At 44.5% G+C, this 16,331-nt stretch overlaps 1 protein-coding gene across 3 annotated transcripts in view; it reads right to left on the bottom strand.

Moving 5' to 3' along the window:
* The window catches only part of GFRA1 (GDNF family receptor alpha 1), a 203,176-nt gene that overhangs the window by 21,305 nt on the left and 165,540 nt on the right, over nt 1-16,331 (bottom strand). For all 3 annotated transcript variants that reach the window (XM_081074712.1, XM_081074713.1, XM_081074711.1), the window contains exons 7-8: nt 14,070-14,204; nt 10,205-10,386 (exon numbers count right to left, since the gene is read on the bottom strand). In XM_081074712.1, the coding sequence (XP_080930838.1) occupies nt 10,205-10,386; nt 14,070-14,204 (317 nt within the window). The remainder of the gene's footprint in view (nt 1-10,204; nt 10,387-14,069; nt 14,205-16,331) is intronic.

Raw genomic sequence — 16,331 nt, 5'->3', positions numbered from 1 at the left:
GTTGCCTTGGGAAAATTAATTTAAATGTCCCTAAATGAGCATTTGATGGTCACCACAGCCCTGCCTTGCTGTCCTTGCCTGCATTACCGAGGAAAGATGGCCCAATGCACCAATCGGCTCTTACAAGTCCTGGTGCTCCTTTCCTTGTAAGGAGGAGGAAACCTGACAAGACCCTCAAACATCTCCATTTTTCTCATTAGTAGAAAGGAAAGGAGGGGTCTTTGAGGCAACCCTCATTTCCCGGGCAGTGGTCCTCAACCAGGGGTGATTTTGCCCCCCAGGGGACATGTGGCTATGTCCGGGGATGTTTTTGGTCGTCACCACCAGGGAACAGCAGTACTGGCATCTAGAGGATAGAGATCAAGGGTGCTGCTAAACACCCTGCCGCGCACAGCTCAGCCCCCACGATGGCAACACATTCTCCAGACCAACTGCCATCAGGGCCAAGGCTGAGGAAGCCTGGCCTGGGCAACTGTTCACTTCATAGCCAAGAGGTCACTAAATAATCCTAACTGAAGTTTCCAAGACTGGCATAGAGGTGTGCAGCCCACCTTCAGCAAAGAATGCCAGGGAAGTAAGTGACTTCCCATGGAGAGTCATCCGACTCCAGATTCCATTAAAAACCACCACTCTGACAAGGTCTCCTCACCTTTTCTTGCCCATAGCAGGTCTACTCCACAGGCGCAAAGCACCACTGGCGACTAGGACTAGAAAAGCCGCTGGAAATGGGGACCCATAAAGCAATGTATAACGCAGCCCAGGCCCTCAGGGCATTATTCTGTCACTAAAGGCAGGACAAAGGGGGCCAGTGACATCCAAGTGTCGAAAGCCCCATGAAAGTTGTAAATAATAAACCCTTACGCAGTCGTACCATCTTTGAGCTGGGCACCGTCCCAGCATGTTTCACATGAAGGATCACATTTAATCCTCATAACACCCCAGGAGGCTCTGTTACTGTCATCCCCGTTTCATGGATGAGGACATTGAGGCAGAGAGGATGAGTAATGTGGCCATGGTTTCATGGCTGGTAAGTGGTGAAGTGAGCATGCTCAAAATTTCAACTCCAGCTTGCTTATGAGAAGTTTCACAGTTTGTCCCTAGAATTAAAATTAGAATTTGACTAGCTTTCGTGCCTGGTTCCTGGAAGATAACCTCTAAACCCTTCGATTCGTGAGTGATAGGAGTGTCTTTGTTATTCAGGAGCCCTTCAGATCACACCTACATTTCATGAGATGATTCAGGATGGGGGCTGTCACTAGACAGACCAAGCATGTGACCCATGGTCAAGGGGTTGGGGCTTAGAGCCACATGAGGTCAGCCCAACCTCCTGATCGCCAGGGAGCAAAGAGGGGTGGAAGACTGAATGCACTCGTGTGCCCAATGGCTCAATCAATCACGCTTTTGTAATGAGACCCCAACTGAACTCTAGTCATGGAAGCTCAGTGCAGCTTCCTGGTTGGTGGACACAGGGATGTGCTGGGAAGTTGCTGTGTCCTAATTCCGTAGGGAATTCCATAGAAAAGGGCACAGAAGCTCTCCATTGGAGACCCTCCCTGAGCTTAGCCTAAGGGTCCTGATTTGTATCCTTTAGAATAAAACTAATTGTAAGTACAGTGCTTTCCTGCGTTCTGAGTCATCCAACCTGAAGGGGTCTCAGGACTCCTGAAGAGTGTACAGCTTGTTGGTCAGAAGTGCAGGTGGCCAGGGATCCCTGAAGTGCACCTGGCATCTGAATTAGGTGCAGTTGGGGACCGTGTCCTTAACCTGTGGAGTCTGTGCTAATTCCGAGCCCTGGCTGCAGAATTGAGTTGTAATGCTGGACACCAGTTGGTGTCAGAATAGACATCATTACCTTTCTTTATGCTGGTTTATGAATCAGTCTGGCACTTCCATCTGCCAGATGTTCAACAAGAATTTAGGGTCTGGTTTAATCTTTGTTGAATGAATAACGTTGTGCAGAAACAAAAAGGTAAAGCGCTCTGATTTAGGTAATATAGTGCAGCCCTTTAAAATGCATAGAGGAGAAAAGTGCTGCTTTTCTATTTCTCCTCTTCTCATCAAGCCTCTGTGAGTCTCAGGTTTATTGTCCAAAAAAGGGGGGGATAGTAATAGTACTGACCTCATAATGTTACTGTCAGGATTTTATATATATGTATAAAATATATATATATATATATATATATATGTATATATATATATATATATATATATATATAATATTGCTTAGACCAATACTTGACTCATGGGAAGTGCTATATGCACATTTTCTTTATTAATACCAACCCATAAAAAGCAGAGGTGATGTAAGTTATCAAAGAAAATAGTTCTGGGACCTGTTCTATGATTAGATTGTTTATAATGCTTCCCAAAGTGAAGCTTGGGGACCACTGGTGTATAGGACATTATTTAGGTGGCATACGAACATTTTTATTCGTTTAAATGTAACATTTATACAGGGATTTTCATATACATAGGAAGAGCTGGCACATTGATTCACATATGCCTCACAAACACTATTAACAGAATGTCTAGTAATGGAGTTTAAGGATAAATATTAAGCACGTACTACTACTGGTAGAATGCAGATATGGGAAAGACTGCAAAATCCTGGTCTTTGAGACTAAGAGGCAGGGCTAGTTCTCAAACACCATCTTTGTTTCCTGTTTACAATTGTGTCACCTCTTTCCAATGCCAGCACTGGTTAAAGAGATATGGTAATGGCCCCTGGCAGACAGTCCCACTCTGACTGTACCCAAGCTGGACCAAGATCTGACTGCTGTCACGGCTCCAAGAAGCAGATTATTAGGATGTAGCTCCCAGGAGACTCCTTCTGGGCACAGAGAGACGGAGTTTGGGGCAGTTCTTACCTCTTAGACCTGGTCCTTTATTGCCTTTTGGTCTCCCTTCCTTCTTGGGACTTTCTACAAGGGCTAGCAGAATTATCACTTGATTCAAACACTTCTTACAAATTAAGGAAGCAAAATCTAAGGAACTCCATCTTTTTCCCTCCATGGACCCCAGCCTCCAAGAAGAGCCCTTCCTTTCTGGCTCCCATGTCCACAGTTAAAGCTCTCACACATCTATTCAATCACGGTAAGAGTGGAGGCCTCTTTCCAGGTGTAGAGGGTTGGCCAGTCTTGCTGGATCCTTTGCACACAGGGACCAGTTCTTTTATGTTCACAACAAACCAGAGGTGGGTGATGTTTTACAGTCCACAATTAGAGAGGGTAAGAAACATGCCCCAGGTCACACAGCAAGAGGAAGTGAGCTGGTACTGTCACTCAGGTCCAACTAACTCCCAAGTTCATGCCCAAGGTCAGGCAAAGCAACCCCTAGGCGGTCATCCAACTGCAGGTGACACAGCACTGAGGAGGTGCCCACAGGGTAGCTAGAAGGGGTGGAGTGAGTACAGAGGGTGAGCGTCCCCATGCGAGGGGCCTGGTTTGGAAAACGCATTTTTCCTTCCTCTTCCACCTTCCTAGCCTCCCACCAGCCATCCTGTGCAAATTCCCACCACCCTGGCCTTGCTCTCAAGCACCTCTTCTCCACTGGAAGATTAACGGGACGCCAAAGCCCCCCATTGCTCTGCTAGCATAAATTGCAAGAAAAACATTTAGAATATTGATTAAGTGCTTCATGCTAGAAGATTTAAATTTACCTCCTGTATTTCCAGGATTAGCTGACATAATGAGGCCGGTCTGCTGGCACAAATGATTTACAGAACACCCATTGGCAGCTTTCCTTTTCAAACTCAACACTTACAATTTTCACTTGGTCACAGCCAGTGGAGTCCTGGGTATTTAGCAAGTTTGGATAATCGCCTTCCTGCCACATCCAGACTTCTGGGGTTTGGCCCTGAGAAGAGTTTTGAAATATTTCTGGTCTGCTCTGGCCCCTATCTGGTACAAATGGACTTTGTTTGGGTCTCCTGAGGCACTGGGGGCAGTGAAGGGGGTAAGGCATGCTGTTCTTCCAAGACGGAAAATTTTGTTTCAGAGATAGATTATTTTCAATGTTATAATGCAGTACTTTAATATTCAAATTCAGCACTCAAATACTCTAATACGCAGACGTTAAATGGGTTACGAGCAGGTGTTAGAGACGGGTAAATCCCATCTCCCCTTCCCGCACCTCCTACCAATCTGTAAGTGTTGTGCTATATCCTACATGTGCCCAGCTCATTTCTATAAGCTTCAAATTGTACTCTGTGAAGACAAGAGACTGACTGCATTGAGGCTTTCCCAGGAGGCCATGGAGGTGTGGACCGAAACTGAAATCCAGTGGATGCTGCAGGTTCTCTATTCCAGGAAAATGCCCCTTCCATGGCCCCCGAGGGCCAGCAGTGTCCCCACTTAGGGCTAGCATGGTTTGACCACCAAAGAGGATGATGTGATCCTTGAGGCAGAAGGGGACAGCTGGCCTCTGGATTGCTGATTTTAGCAGTAAGTGCTCTTGCAAAGGCTACCGTGTTTCCCCGAAAATAAGACCTAGCCAGACAATCAGCTCTAATGCGTCTTTTGGAGCAAAAATTAATATAAGACCTGGTACTATATTATATTAATTATGTTAATTACATTACATTACATTACATTACATTACATTATATTATATTATATTATATTATATTATATTATGTTATACCTGGTCTTATATTAAAATAAGACTGGGTCTTATATTACTTTTTGCTCCAAAAGATGCATTAGAGCTGATTGTCCGGCTAGGTCTCATTTTCTGGGAAACATGGTATCCATTTCAACCCAGCTCACGTCTTTTATGACTGAGAAAATTGTTTGACTTTCTAGAATGCTACCTTGAAAGTCCCATTAAAATGGAGGGGGAGGGGGACTTGAACTTCCAACTATAATTACTGGCCCTCGATGTCTCACCCACAGATAAGTTTTATTGGGCTCGCCAATAACAAAAAACAAAACAAACAAAAAACACCTGAGTTTGAATACACCTGCACTGTTCGCTCGAGCGCCTACACACTGCCCTTAACTATCCTACAGCCATCCTGCTAGCCTTGGTTCTGAGTGTGTGCCCCCGATCTTCTTTCAATCATCCATCACATCGCTAGGGGAAAAGGGCAGAGGCAGTGGAACTTTCTCAGGGGTCCTGAGCCCTAGCTGAAAGCTTGTATTCCCCAGACTCTATAACCCTACTTGACCATGGAAATCAGGGGCCTACAAATGCCACTGGAAGAGGTTTCCCCTTATGCCATCAGTTAAGAGGTATACAGTGATGCCAAATAAAGATTTTCCAATACTTCCACTTCCCAAAGATAAATTGACTTTAAGTAAGTAACAAGCACAATCCATTTGGTTGAAATATTCTGAGTTTTGTCCAGCTACCAGACTACTCAAGTGCACAGATGATGAAATAATTGATAGAATTTTTAATATTTCTTTGTTTTTCATGTAACCATTTTGTACAAGTCGAAGAGATATGTCAGCAATAGCACTGCCTTTGTCACACTTGTTCTTAATACAACTGCCAATTAATCCTGACATGGGAACTTGGCAGGTTACCCAACACCTGGTATTTTATCACCTCGGGGAGCCAGCCCTTGGACATTTCTATGACATTTTATACTAATCAATCAACTTTCCTTTTTTAAAACTGAGCCTTTCATAGGAACTGTGAACCACACCCAAGGCCATCATTGCCCCAAACAGAACTGTATTTGGTTTGTTGATAATTACACTTGGAAGCTGACTTTTGAAAATGTTTATTCTTACTGCTTTCCATCCAAGGGGGAAATCTATCTCAAATGTTAAGACAGAAACTCAAGTCCCCAAGAGTTTTCTCACATTATTGTATATTTTAAAATATTACAAGAGGGTGCTTCTCGAGGGAAGTGAACTTTAAAGCTGCCAAAGATAGTTGACTTTCTCCAAATCTGTTATCAATGGATCCCAAGCTGGTTTAAGTCGGTTCTGCTCTGAGGAACGATACAAGCGGCTGGGAAGAATGCCATTCCAAGATATTTCCAGGACCCTTTGGCAAATGGTAATGTATCTGGAGACAGACAGGCAGCAGAGGAAGGACAGATGGGGAGAATGAATCTCCTGGGGGCTCCACATCAAAACAGGTGTCCTGAATCAGTGCTGGGGACCATGTTCTCATAGGCTGGGGCCCGTCTCTCATCACTCGCTCATACGCTGACCCTCTGTCCTCCAGGAATTCGTTCAACTATTCTTAATATAAGTCATCCTAAAGAGATCACCAAGCTGCAGAAAGTTTTACTGGCGAACTGTCAGTCCTTTCCCTAGACTCTGTATCCTGGACCTGCAGCGTGAAGAAATCCAGGCCTAAGTACGAACTCTGTGTGGTCCCATCATTCACATGACTGCCCCCAGGAAGAAGTAGGGCGTGCAGCTCTCTCAAAACCAGTGTCTTCCTTCCTCCTATTCTTCCCCTCCTCCCCGGCATTGTTGAGTTATAATTGACAAATTAAAATTGTACATATGTAAGGTGTACAATGTGATGTTTTGATATAGGTATACGTTGTGCAAGGTTTACCACAATCAAGCTAATTAACATAATATCCATAATGTCACATAGTTACCATTTTGGGGGGTTGTGAGCACAATTAAGATCTACTCTCTTAGCAAATTTCAAGTATTCCGTATGGTATTGTTAACTCAGGCCACCATGCTGCACGGTAGAGCTCCAGATCTTACTCATCCTGCATATCGGAAACTTTGTACCCTTTGCCCGACATCTCCACTGCTTTCTGTAGCCATCAATCTTCTCTCTGCGTCTTAGAGCTCACTTTTTTCCATCCCACACGAACTGGAGGACTTTATGCTAAGTGAAATAAGCCAGACACAGAAAGACACATACTGCATGACCTCCTTTTTCTACTTTTCACTTCCTCCACTCTGCCCATTTCTAATTCTAAGGAAGGGCCCAGGTTGTCCAAGGTCACAAGACTACACTGCTTCCCCGAAAATAACACCTCGCCGGACAATCATCTCTAATGCATCTTTTGGAGCAAAAATTAATACAAGATTCGGTCTTGCATTTTATGTTAGATAAGACCCGGTCGTATGTTATAGTAAAATAAGACTGGGTCTTATATTAATTTTTGCTCCAAGACACATTAGAGCTGATGGTCCGGCTAGGTCTTATTTTCGGGGAAACACCGCAGGCAAAAAGCACACTGGCCTTGGAGTCAGAAATCCCAACCCTGCCAGAGAACTGCTGTGTGATCTCAGTTAAGTCGTTAGCCTTTCCCTGCCTCAGTTGCCTCATTTGCAAAAGGGAAGGATGTCTACCATACCTGACTCACGGGCTGAAGGACAAAAAGCAGGCAATATGTTTTGGAAAAAACAATAAACTACACTGTACACCTGTTAGTGCTAACTCATACCAATTTCCCCAAGCATAACACCCCACCCCAAGCAAGGCACAACACCACCATCTGTTTACTGTTGTAAAGGGAACAAGTGGCCAACTGATGTGGGATCAGGCATTGCATGTAACATTTTTAAGCACCATTCTGGAGCGTTCACTCTGCCCCAAGCACTGAAGCATTCCTGCCTTTAACCCTCTACACAATAGCAGCTGGGCCAGCCTCTGGTCTCATAGATGAGGACTCGGAGGCTTGGAGAGGCCCCAATGCTGCTGAGAACAGGAACCTGGGTCTGAACACAGGATTGGCTGCCACATCCACGCCCTCAACCCTGCCTCACATGTGCCAAAACGGGCTCAAGCCGGAGTCACCTTAGGAGGAGGGTTTTGTGGACCCTGAAGGGCTCCCTGCAAGGGACAGGCTGTTTAGCTCTGAGACTTGTAGACTGTGTGTGTGCCCACAGGGAAGACAGGTGTGGCCGTCCCCTCATCCCTCGGGAGTCCCATACCTCCATGTCCCCTCTGTCAAGAAGTTAAATGGCAGCCCTGGGATAAACATCATGCTCTATTTATGGGACAGAGTTCTGATCACTAATACAGGGAGGGGAAAGGTACTATTTCTTCGGAATAGTGCTCAGGTGTCCTCCGACGTTGCCAGGGCAACTCTTCGGCAGTACAGAGTCGTCCTTGCAAGAGGGGTGGTTGTGCAGATCTGTGTTAGAGGCAAACGCTGTGTGTCCACGCTATGCACAGCACCACGGGAAGCAGAAGTCAGGCACTGTGGTCTGGCAGAGGGGGCTGGGGGCAGCTGGGGCAGAACACCTCCATGGCGTTTCCAGTGATGAGTCTTCTCTGAGATGTCATCTAGGAACTCAGCCTGACCTTCTAAAAAGGCTGACAAGTTGCATCTTGCCTGCTATTTGTAAGTTCACTGAGGAGAGAATTTTGGGGGGGATGCCTATCTTCACGAAGTTTCCCAAACACAGAAGGAGCTCAATGAACAGGCTGCACACTCCCTCTGTAGTCATGCTTTGTGCACTTAGACGTGTTCAGAAAAGAACCTTGTTTTGCTGCTGCCAAAGCTTTCTTCTTCTACTGGTGAGGAACCACCTCTGGCCCACTATTATCACCTTATGACAACAGGGTCCTATCCCTCATCTGGCCACTTGTCTTTACTGATGCTGGAATGTGAGTGGACCCAACAAGAACAGAACACAGACCTGGGAGGAAGCAGAATGCTAAGAACTGGGCAGCTGCAAAGAGACTGCCTCTGTGGTGCTGTGTCTGGCTCCAGACCCACCTTTACCTGGCTGTGGGACTTGTGCAAGTCACTTCCCCTCCCTGACACTCGGGGCCCTGATGCAGGATGGAGCAGATAGGTGCCACCGTTTCCTCCGAGTTCTGGCATTTTCTGCACAGTACTTTGGAGATAGAAAGCGCTCAAGAAATGCTTTAAACTATGAAGAATACGTGTTTGACCTTGGGCTCTAAGGCTAAGGGTGTCTACTGGGGAATGGGCACCCAGAAAGACAGAGAACAGAGACCAAAGCTCAGATGAATAGCATAGAGGATATTCAAGGAGAAGAGGGGAGATATTGGAGTGAGAAGATATCAAGCAAATCAGAAGTGGAAAAACTGCCCCAATAGTTTCTAAGGGAGCAAAGTGGGTGTGGGTCAAGATGGTACTTGTTAAAAGAAAGATCTGGTGAGCATTCTGGTAAGACTGATCTTCAGCGGGGAGCAAGTGGAGAGAAGGGAGGATGTACTCCAGTGTGAAGTGTGACAAGTGTGACAGCACAGTGCTTGGCACACGTCACTTTCTCCAGCACAGCAGGAGGCAGAAGTCACCATGTAGTCACTCCTACCCCCCAAATACAGGAAGAACCATGAAAAGAACACGAGGCTTCCAGGTCCCCAGGGCGGGTTCTGTGGCTCACCAGTTCTGCAGGCTCGAGCAAAAGTGTTACCTTGCTGAGCCCCTGAGTCGTCAAACGAAAGAACAAGGCTGACAGTACTAGAATAATAGTATGTCCCCTGCAGCCATCAGGAAAATAACATCCAAAGAGGTAAAGTGTGTGAAAATACTTTGTGAGCATATAAATATGGAATGTCTTGCCAACCAGCTGAATACTCATTACTATGGAAAAAATCAATAAGAAGACAGAATAAGCATTCTGCTTTGACTAAAATCAAGAAATCACTGTTACTACGTTGTGATTCTGCCCTTGGAGATCTGGACTAACCTAAAGAAGTCTCTGGCCAGTCACACTGGACTCTGTCCACACGAGGGGTTTTGCCGGGCAGCTCCTTGCAGCTCCTCTTACTAAGGAAAGCCACTTTCTTTTGCTTCCCATACAGGACTCTACATTCGAGCTAATGCTTCACCAGTAACACTGTCTCGGGTTTACCTTCAGATACAGTTAAATACTCCATATTCAGAGTAAGTGGCAGTGATGGGTACAATCCCAAGGGCTCCTTTCTTTTTGATATGCTGCTGCTTTGCAGAGAACACAGAATAAGCAGAATAAATAAACAGCCAGTCTAGCTCAACCACCCCACAAACAAAAACCTGCCCAGCCTCTCCCCCACATTATAGGCAAAGACACTAAGGGCAGCTATACAGGAGCCTTGACCAAAGCCGCACCCCTAGAAAATGGCAGTCAGTTCCAAAGTCCATCTTTCTTTCTACTCTGTGGCACTTGCCAATCTCCATTTCTCATGGTTAAAATGTACTTTTAAGATTCAAACCTGAGCGTCATTCGTGATCTATCTCTAAAGGCATCTCAGAAAAGGAGTCTGTGTCCCGCCAGAAGTGAGCTCCGACAGGGAGTTCTACCCCAGCTCTTACCTGTAAATTTGCACAAGGTGGTAAAACATGAGTGGGGATCTCATTCTCGGAGCCTGCTGGCCCCAGAGGTTTGTTCTTGACCCGGAAGGCTGTGGTGGTGGTGGCAGTGGTGGTCTGAGCTGGGAGGGCTGGCTGCCACACAGTCACGTCGGAGCCATTGCCAAAAGCCTGAATTGCATTTTCTGCAATAAAACAGGAGGAAATCCAATTTCAATGTCAAGCAGCAACTGTAACAGACAAGCTACATAAAACCAGAGAAGCACACTAGAAATTCTGATTACAGCACTGGACTTCTCTGAACAAAACCCATCCACCTGGCTGTTGAGAGCCGGCGTTTGGGTCAGATGTTCAAAAATCATTCATTCAACACTGAGCTGGAGACTTAGCTATGCTCGAAGGGCCACATGTATTTATGATGTCCTTATTTACACATGTGCCTGGTCCTTGCCTTGAAACACGCATCCATCGAGCCCTTTGAAATCCAGCCTCGGACCTGTTACTTGAAATCACAAACACTGCCCCATCTTCCAAGAAAATCTTTGTGCTCTGTCAAAATTACATACTAAACACAATCTCATTAGTGCCTTTTTTTTTGTTTAAAGTACAATCTTCCTAAGTATGAGACTGAGGTGCCTCACTCGTGTTCACACTAATTTGACAGGCAGTGAAATCAAACAGCAAAAACTGTGATTCGCTACCACCGAGCCCCGACGACGAGGCAGGCATTGCTCACAGTACACATGCAACCAGCTTCTGTAAAAGAAAAATCTGCCCCACTCTCATCAATAGTATAGTCAAAATTTAAGTAAGATTATTTTTCCCCTTTCTGCTCCCAGTCTTCCAAACAAAATCTACATAATTAGGTAGGAGCAGCCCTGCTTAAATGAAAAAGTTTACAATGTAAAATTTTAAAAGCTTATTACAATTTCATAGGATTAGATTGTTTTTATGGCAAGAGTAAATTGGTTGTGTATTATTCCCCTCCCTCAAATGAATAAAAAACAGTTTTTAATCAGGTCTTTAGGGATTTGGCCTGGATTTAGGATTTTTTATTTATTTATTTCATATTCATTGTCTAAGAAATCAAACGCCTCCATTTGGGACCTGAATGAACAAATTGTTAATATATGACTTTTAGCTGGCATATTTCGATATACAAGACAGAATAATTTAAGCCTAATGTTCCTCTTAGAAGTGGCATTTTGTTCTAGAATCGTTATCCTTTAAGTTCAGAAAATTGGAAGCTTGTTTTCTACAACTTTACATTTTTTAGGCTGTAAGGAACAGCTTCAAATTAATATAAATGCTTTTGTATGCTCCTAGCCATGTTACATTGCTCAACTGGTGGGGTAAAATGCACAGAAAGAGGTACCAATATATGGGGGACTGATTTCCTCGCATGACCGAGAACAACAAAAGAACACCACCTTCCTTTTTCTCGTTAAGACCTGTAGATTCCAGAAACCCTTTGCCTTTCATTAAAAATACCTGTGCTTCCCAGTGTGTTGGCTTTGGCACTTGGGCAGTTTGCTTTGCTTATTTGCTCTTTCATTCATGCACATGTCAATCAAACATCTACTAAGTGCCAGGCACTGCTTTGTGCTGGAGGTGCAGCAATGAATAGCAACGACAGTGATGGAAGACAAAAATCCCTGCCCTCATGGAGGTCACATTCTGACTGGGAGGCAAGTAAGTAAAATATACAATACATGAGGTGGTGAGAAATGCTTGGGGAAAAAGGAAGCACGGGTGGCGTTCAGGGAGCACTGGGTGAGAATGGGGAGCTGCAGTTTAGATGAAGTGGTCTAGGGAGTGGAAGGTGGCATCTGAAGAAAGATGGCATGACAGTAAGAGACGCCTCTACCTTCAGCTCATTCTGCTCTCTTCCTCTCACACCTGTCATGCACTTTGGTGTAAAAATAACTGTTTCCTCCCCAATAAACAGAAGTAAACAATAGGTTGGCCTCTCGGATGTGATAGGGATAGCTGGGTAGGACAATTTGAAGAGAGCAGAATTGGGTAATTGCATTTGGGTTGGAATGTACAAAGTCCAATCCCTTCTACTCTAGGGCTTTTTGCAAGAGACTGAATTTACAACCCTGCGTCTCTGGTATGCTGTTGCCCCTTCTACTTAAAGTATAAGTAGAATGACTATAAAAAATTCTGGCTGGCTTTGGTTTCTGTTGAAGACCAAATGCATTTATTTTTATTGAAAAGTCATTAGCAGTAAGATACCAGACTATTCTCCTCTTCACCAAAATATTATTAAACAGGGACAACTTTATCTTCTCTGTGAAGGAGTGGTTTTCCAGCCAGCACAGGTATAATTTTTTCTCACTCTGACCTCTATTGTCATTGCTTTATCTTCATTAAATCTTGTATTCTGCCCAAGAAGCATGCAAGATGTGAAAAAGAGGACATACTTTTTTTTTTTTTTAAGTCAAGACCAAACAATCACCCCAAGGTATAATTGCATAGTATGTCCAATATCTTGGCAAATGTCTCCATACTTGAGACTAGTTTTGTGGGTTTGAATTTCACTTAAGAACCCAAAAGCTTGTTTTAGTTTTAATGATTTGGTTACAGCCACATGGCTCAAGTACACAGTGAGAAAATCACTTAGATGTGTCTTTTTAACAAAGGAAACCATGAGGAGGTTTTAGAAGTAATATGTGCACATGGTAAATTGTTGGCTAATTCTTCAGAAATCAGCCATCGTATAGCAGTGCCTCATGGAGAAATTGTCATTTGAGGACAGGGCTCTCAGAAGGCTGGCTGAACCTTGATTCCTAGAAACTTGGTCCAAACCTGCCACCAGGAAGTCACACCTGGTCCCTGACGTTCAGGCATCTGTTCTTGTCCAACGGGCCCTTCAGTATTGGGCATGACAAAACAACCACAGGGGACAAGGGCTGCAAAAGCCTTTGGGTCCAATCTTTGGCATGGATGGTCTATGCGAAGACCAGTACTTTATCAAGTGTGAAATGAAGATAATAATAGCTACATCTCCTAGTATTCTTGTACAGATTACAGCAAAGATGTAATATATAAATTGCACTCCCTAGAGTGAGTTGAAGGCACCCAATAAATGCATGGTGGCTGCCACAAAATGTGAGTGAGGTACTCAAGCATCTCAGATGGATTGTCACCTTGAGCACACGCATCTCAGTGGACAGAAGGGAGACCTGGCACGGTGCTTCTGAAGTTCGTGTGATGAATGTTACTGTTTATGCCCATACAGTTCTCTCCATCCCTCTCCCTTCGGGAAACACACTTTCCAATTGCCTAAAGGATACTGCAATAATAACTGATGCTATTTCCACCCGGACCCCCCAGTGCTCATCTCCCTCTCTGGAGATAACCAACCATCCTCAGGCTGCTGGCTGCGATGCCAGCTTCTTCCACTCAAGAAGTGCTTCTCCTCTGAGCCAACCCAGAACATCCAGGGGGCTATTGATGTTAACATTCTAATTTTTCTCAGACAGCCCTCGGAGGCCTACCCCCATCTAATTTGCCTGAGTGTCCCACATCGTATATTGTGCCCAGGTTTTAAGAACCATTGGAACAGACTTTGTGCTGGCTGCCAAGATCAAAATTTGATCTGTGGGTAGAAGTGTTCTTTCTCACATAATGTGCCCTGGGTTATTTGAATCTCTTGCTCTCTCAGGCTTTTGGATTCTCGGTCTTGGCAGCACACAGTTCATCACTTGTGGCCAAATGGTGTGGATTCACCATCAGTGATCAGGAAACAAAGGATGAGAGAGAGGTGGGGGGTGGGGGGTGGAGACAGACACAAGAAGCACAAGGTACAGCTTGAGCGCAGAGAGAAATACGTGTTTGTTTCCTATGTTTTAAATAAACTCACTGAGACACGTATTGTCCTTGAAGAAATTCAAAAACTTCAAGCACTCTTCCAGGTCGTTCCCACTGTTGCTGCAGTCGCACCACGGGGCCACACTGAGGCTACTGGAATCTATGTAGTTGGGGGTCATGACTGTACCTAAAAGAGTAAAAGGGTGTTTTATTCTTGCGTGATGACAGGAACTTTTCTACAGCCTGAAAAAGAAACAAATGTTCCTCGGATGGTGGAGGCACTGTGTATAATTACAAACCCCATGTTTGCTGAGTGGGAAATTACATTAAGCAGTGCATTTTCTTGACAATTTATCTTGTGCACACAAAATAATTTACACATTTACTTTTAAAAATTATAACAGCACTCCTTGAGCTGCACTTAGGGTATTTTTTTTCTTCTGCACAAATGGCATGGGTGTCATGGAGTAGGAGACAATTAACTGAATGCATGAGTTGCCAAGTCCCTTGCATTTTCTTGAAAATGTCATTAATCTTCATAAACAGACAGAATACGTTTTCCACATCTTAAAAATCCTTTCAGGACTTTGAATCCACTCCCCTCAGAGGCAAATGGCTTCTTCAAAGAAACACACGGAAGCTTCGAAGCTATCCTTATGGGTTACCCCACGTCCTGAATGTATATCATGAGGCCGCAGCTCACTAGACTCTTTACTGATTTAAATAAAGTCTTCCAGTTTGTGAAGGAATTGGAAACAAACATTGGGAATTCCCTAAGCTGATGGTGCCTGGAGCAGTATCTCCATAGCCCTCAAAAGTCCCCAAAGAAATACTGGGTGGTCGCTCTTGCCTACATTTTCCTCATATTCATGGTTTTGCAGACGAGTTGTGTACTGGCACAAATAAACAATGTGCTTATACTTAATACAACGCAAATGTCTTCTTCTGGGTGGCTCACACCAGGCAATGCCTACTCATGCCAAGAAGACTGTTTTTATATATTTTGTGAAAGTAAGAAGTGATAGGTGCTCAGTGATCCACAGCGTATATTTGGTTCACAAACAGAAACAAAAAAAGCTCTTCTGGGTCAAGGGTATATCTTCTTTGTCCTACATTCCTTACTGACTTGAACGAAATTATATGCCATTATACCTCGGGATGAGAACTTCGATCCACAATAAAGAGGGAGCGCCTAATTTTGGGTGAGAAAGGAACAGGCACCCCAAACACTGAACAAAGAGGTTAAAGTGTATCTACTAAGCAGGCCTGGCACCATAGTGGGCCCCTGACATATAGAAGAAGTAGGAACAAGCTTTGTCCTGAAAGAAGTTAGAACCCAACAACCAAGGCAGAGGGAGAGATCCGGACCGAACTGAGAAGTAAATTTTGGTCGGTAGAATGCATTGCCTTGGCAGATTATTCCCTTAAATGATGAGGATTTCATCATCCTCCGGCATGTAACAGTTTGCTGAGCCAGAAATGCCTGGCAGCACTGCGCCTTGGCCACTCATGGAGGATTTAATGAGCCTGTATGCCTGGGGGCATGTGGACGAAGGTGTTCATAGTAATTACATCTGGGAGTAGACTTGTAGTGCCTTCATATTGTCTCCTTTGGGCTTCTCTGTACTTTTATTTTTATTTTTATTTTTTACAATGAGCATGCCTTAATTACTTGTTATTTCGTAAACCTAAAATTCCTAGTCGATAAGTAATCCCTACTAGAGGCTGACTTATTTAAGAAAAGGAGAACGTGAATGCCAATTTGAGATACTGACTTAAGGAAGATAGGCTTATTGGACATAGCCACAAAAATGGTCCATAACTGGTGAAAGGCATTACCCAACAGAGCACAAGGATCCTTTCCAAAAAAGTTGCGATGGGGGTGCAGATAACTGTAATATCCCTGCATTAAGTACCATCGTTGATTTTCCCAGTGGCTCTTGCTGAAGACACGGGTGGTAAAGAATTTCGTCTGTGCTGTCATTCTTGGTGAGAAGTTCTTTGTGCCTGGTAACCTGTCTGATCCTGGCAGTAACACACCCCCTGGCTGAGACATCACGCTTCTGACAAGTGTGATATCCCTCATCCCGCCACAGCCTTCACTACTCGTTCGTTCCTGACGGCGCTCTGTCACCAAGGCTTAAGCAGTCTGTGGTACATGGAGCACTGTCCTTTCCTCCTTCCTGCCCTGCTTATCCATGGGCACAAATTTGTCTCATCTCTGGCTCCCTTCCAACTCATGGCACCTTCTTTACTTGCAGTGTTCTCCTGAATGCTGAGAACCTGGTTCTTCTAAAACGCCTCAGGTCTTGAA

Source organism: Rhinolophus hipposideros, assembly GCF_964194185.1.
Source record: "Rhinolophus hipposideros genome assembly, chromosome: 15".
Classification (NCBI taxonomy): domain Eukaryota; kingdom Metazoa; phylum Chordata; class Mammalia; order Chiroptera; family Rhinolophidae; genus Rhinolophus; species Rhinolophus hipposideros.
Note: the sequence above shows the minus strand (reverse complement) of the source record. Positions and strands in the feature narration are given on the sequence as shown.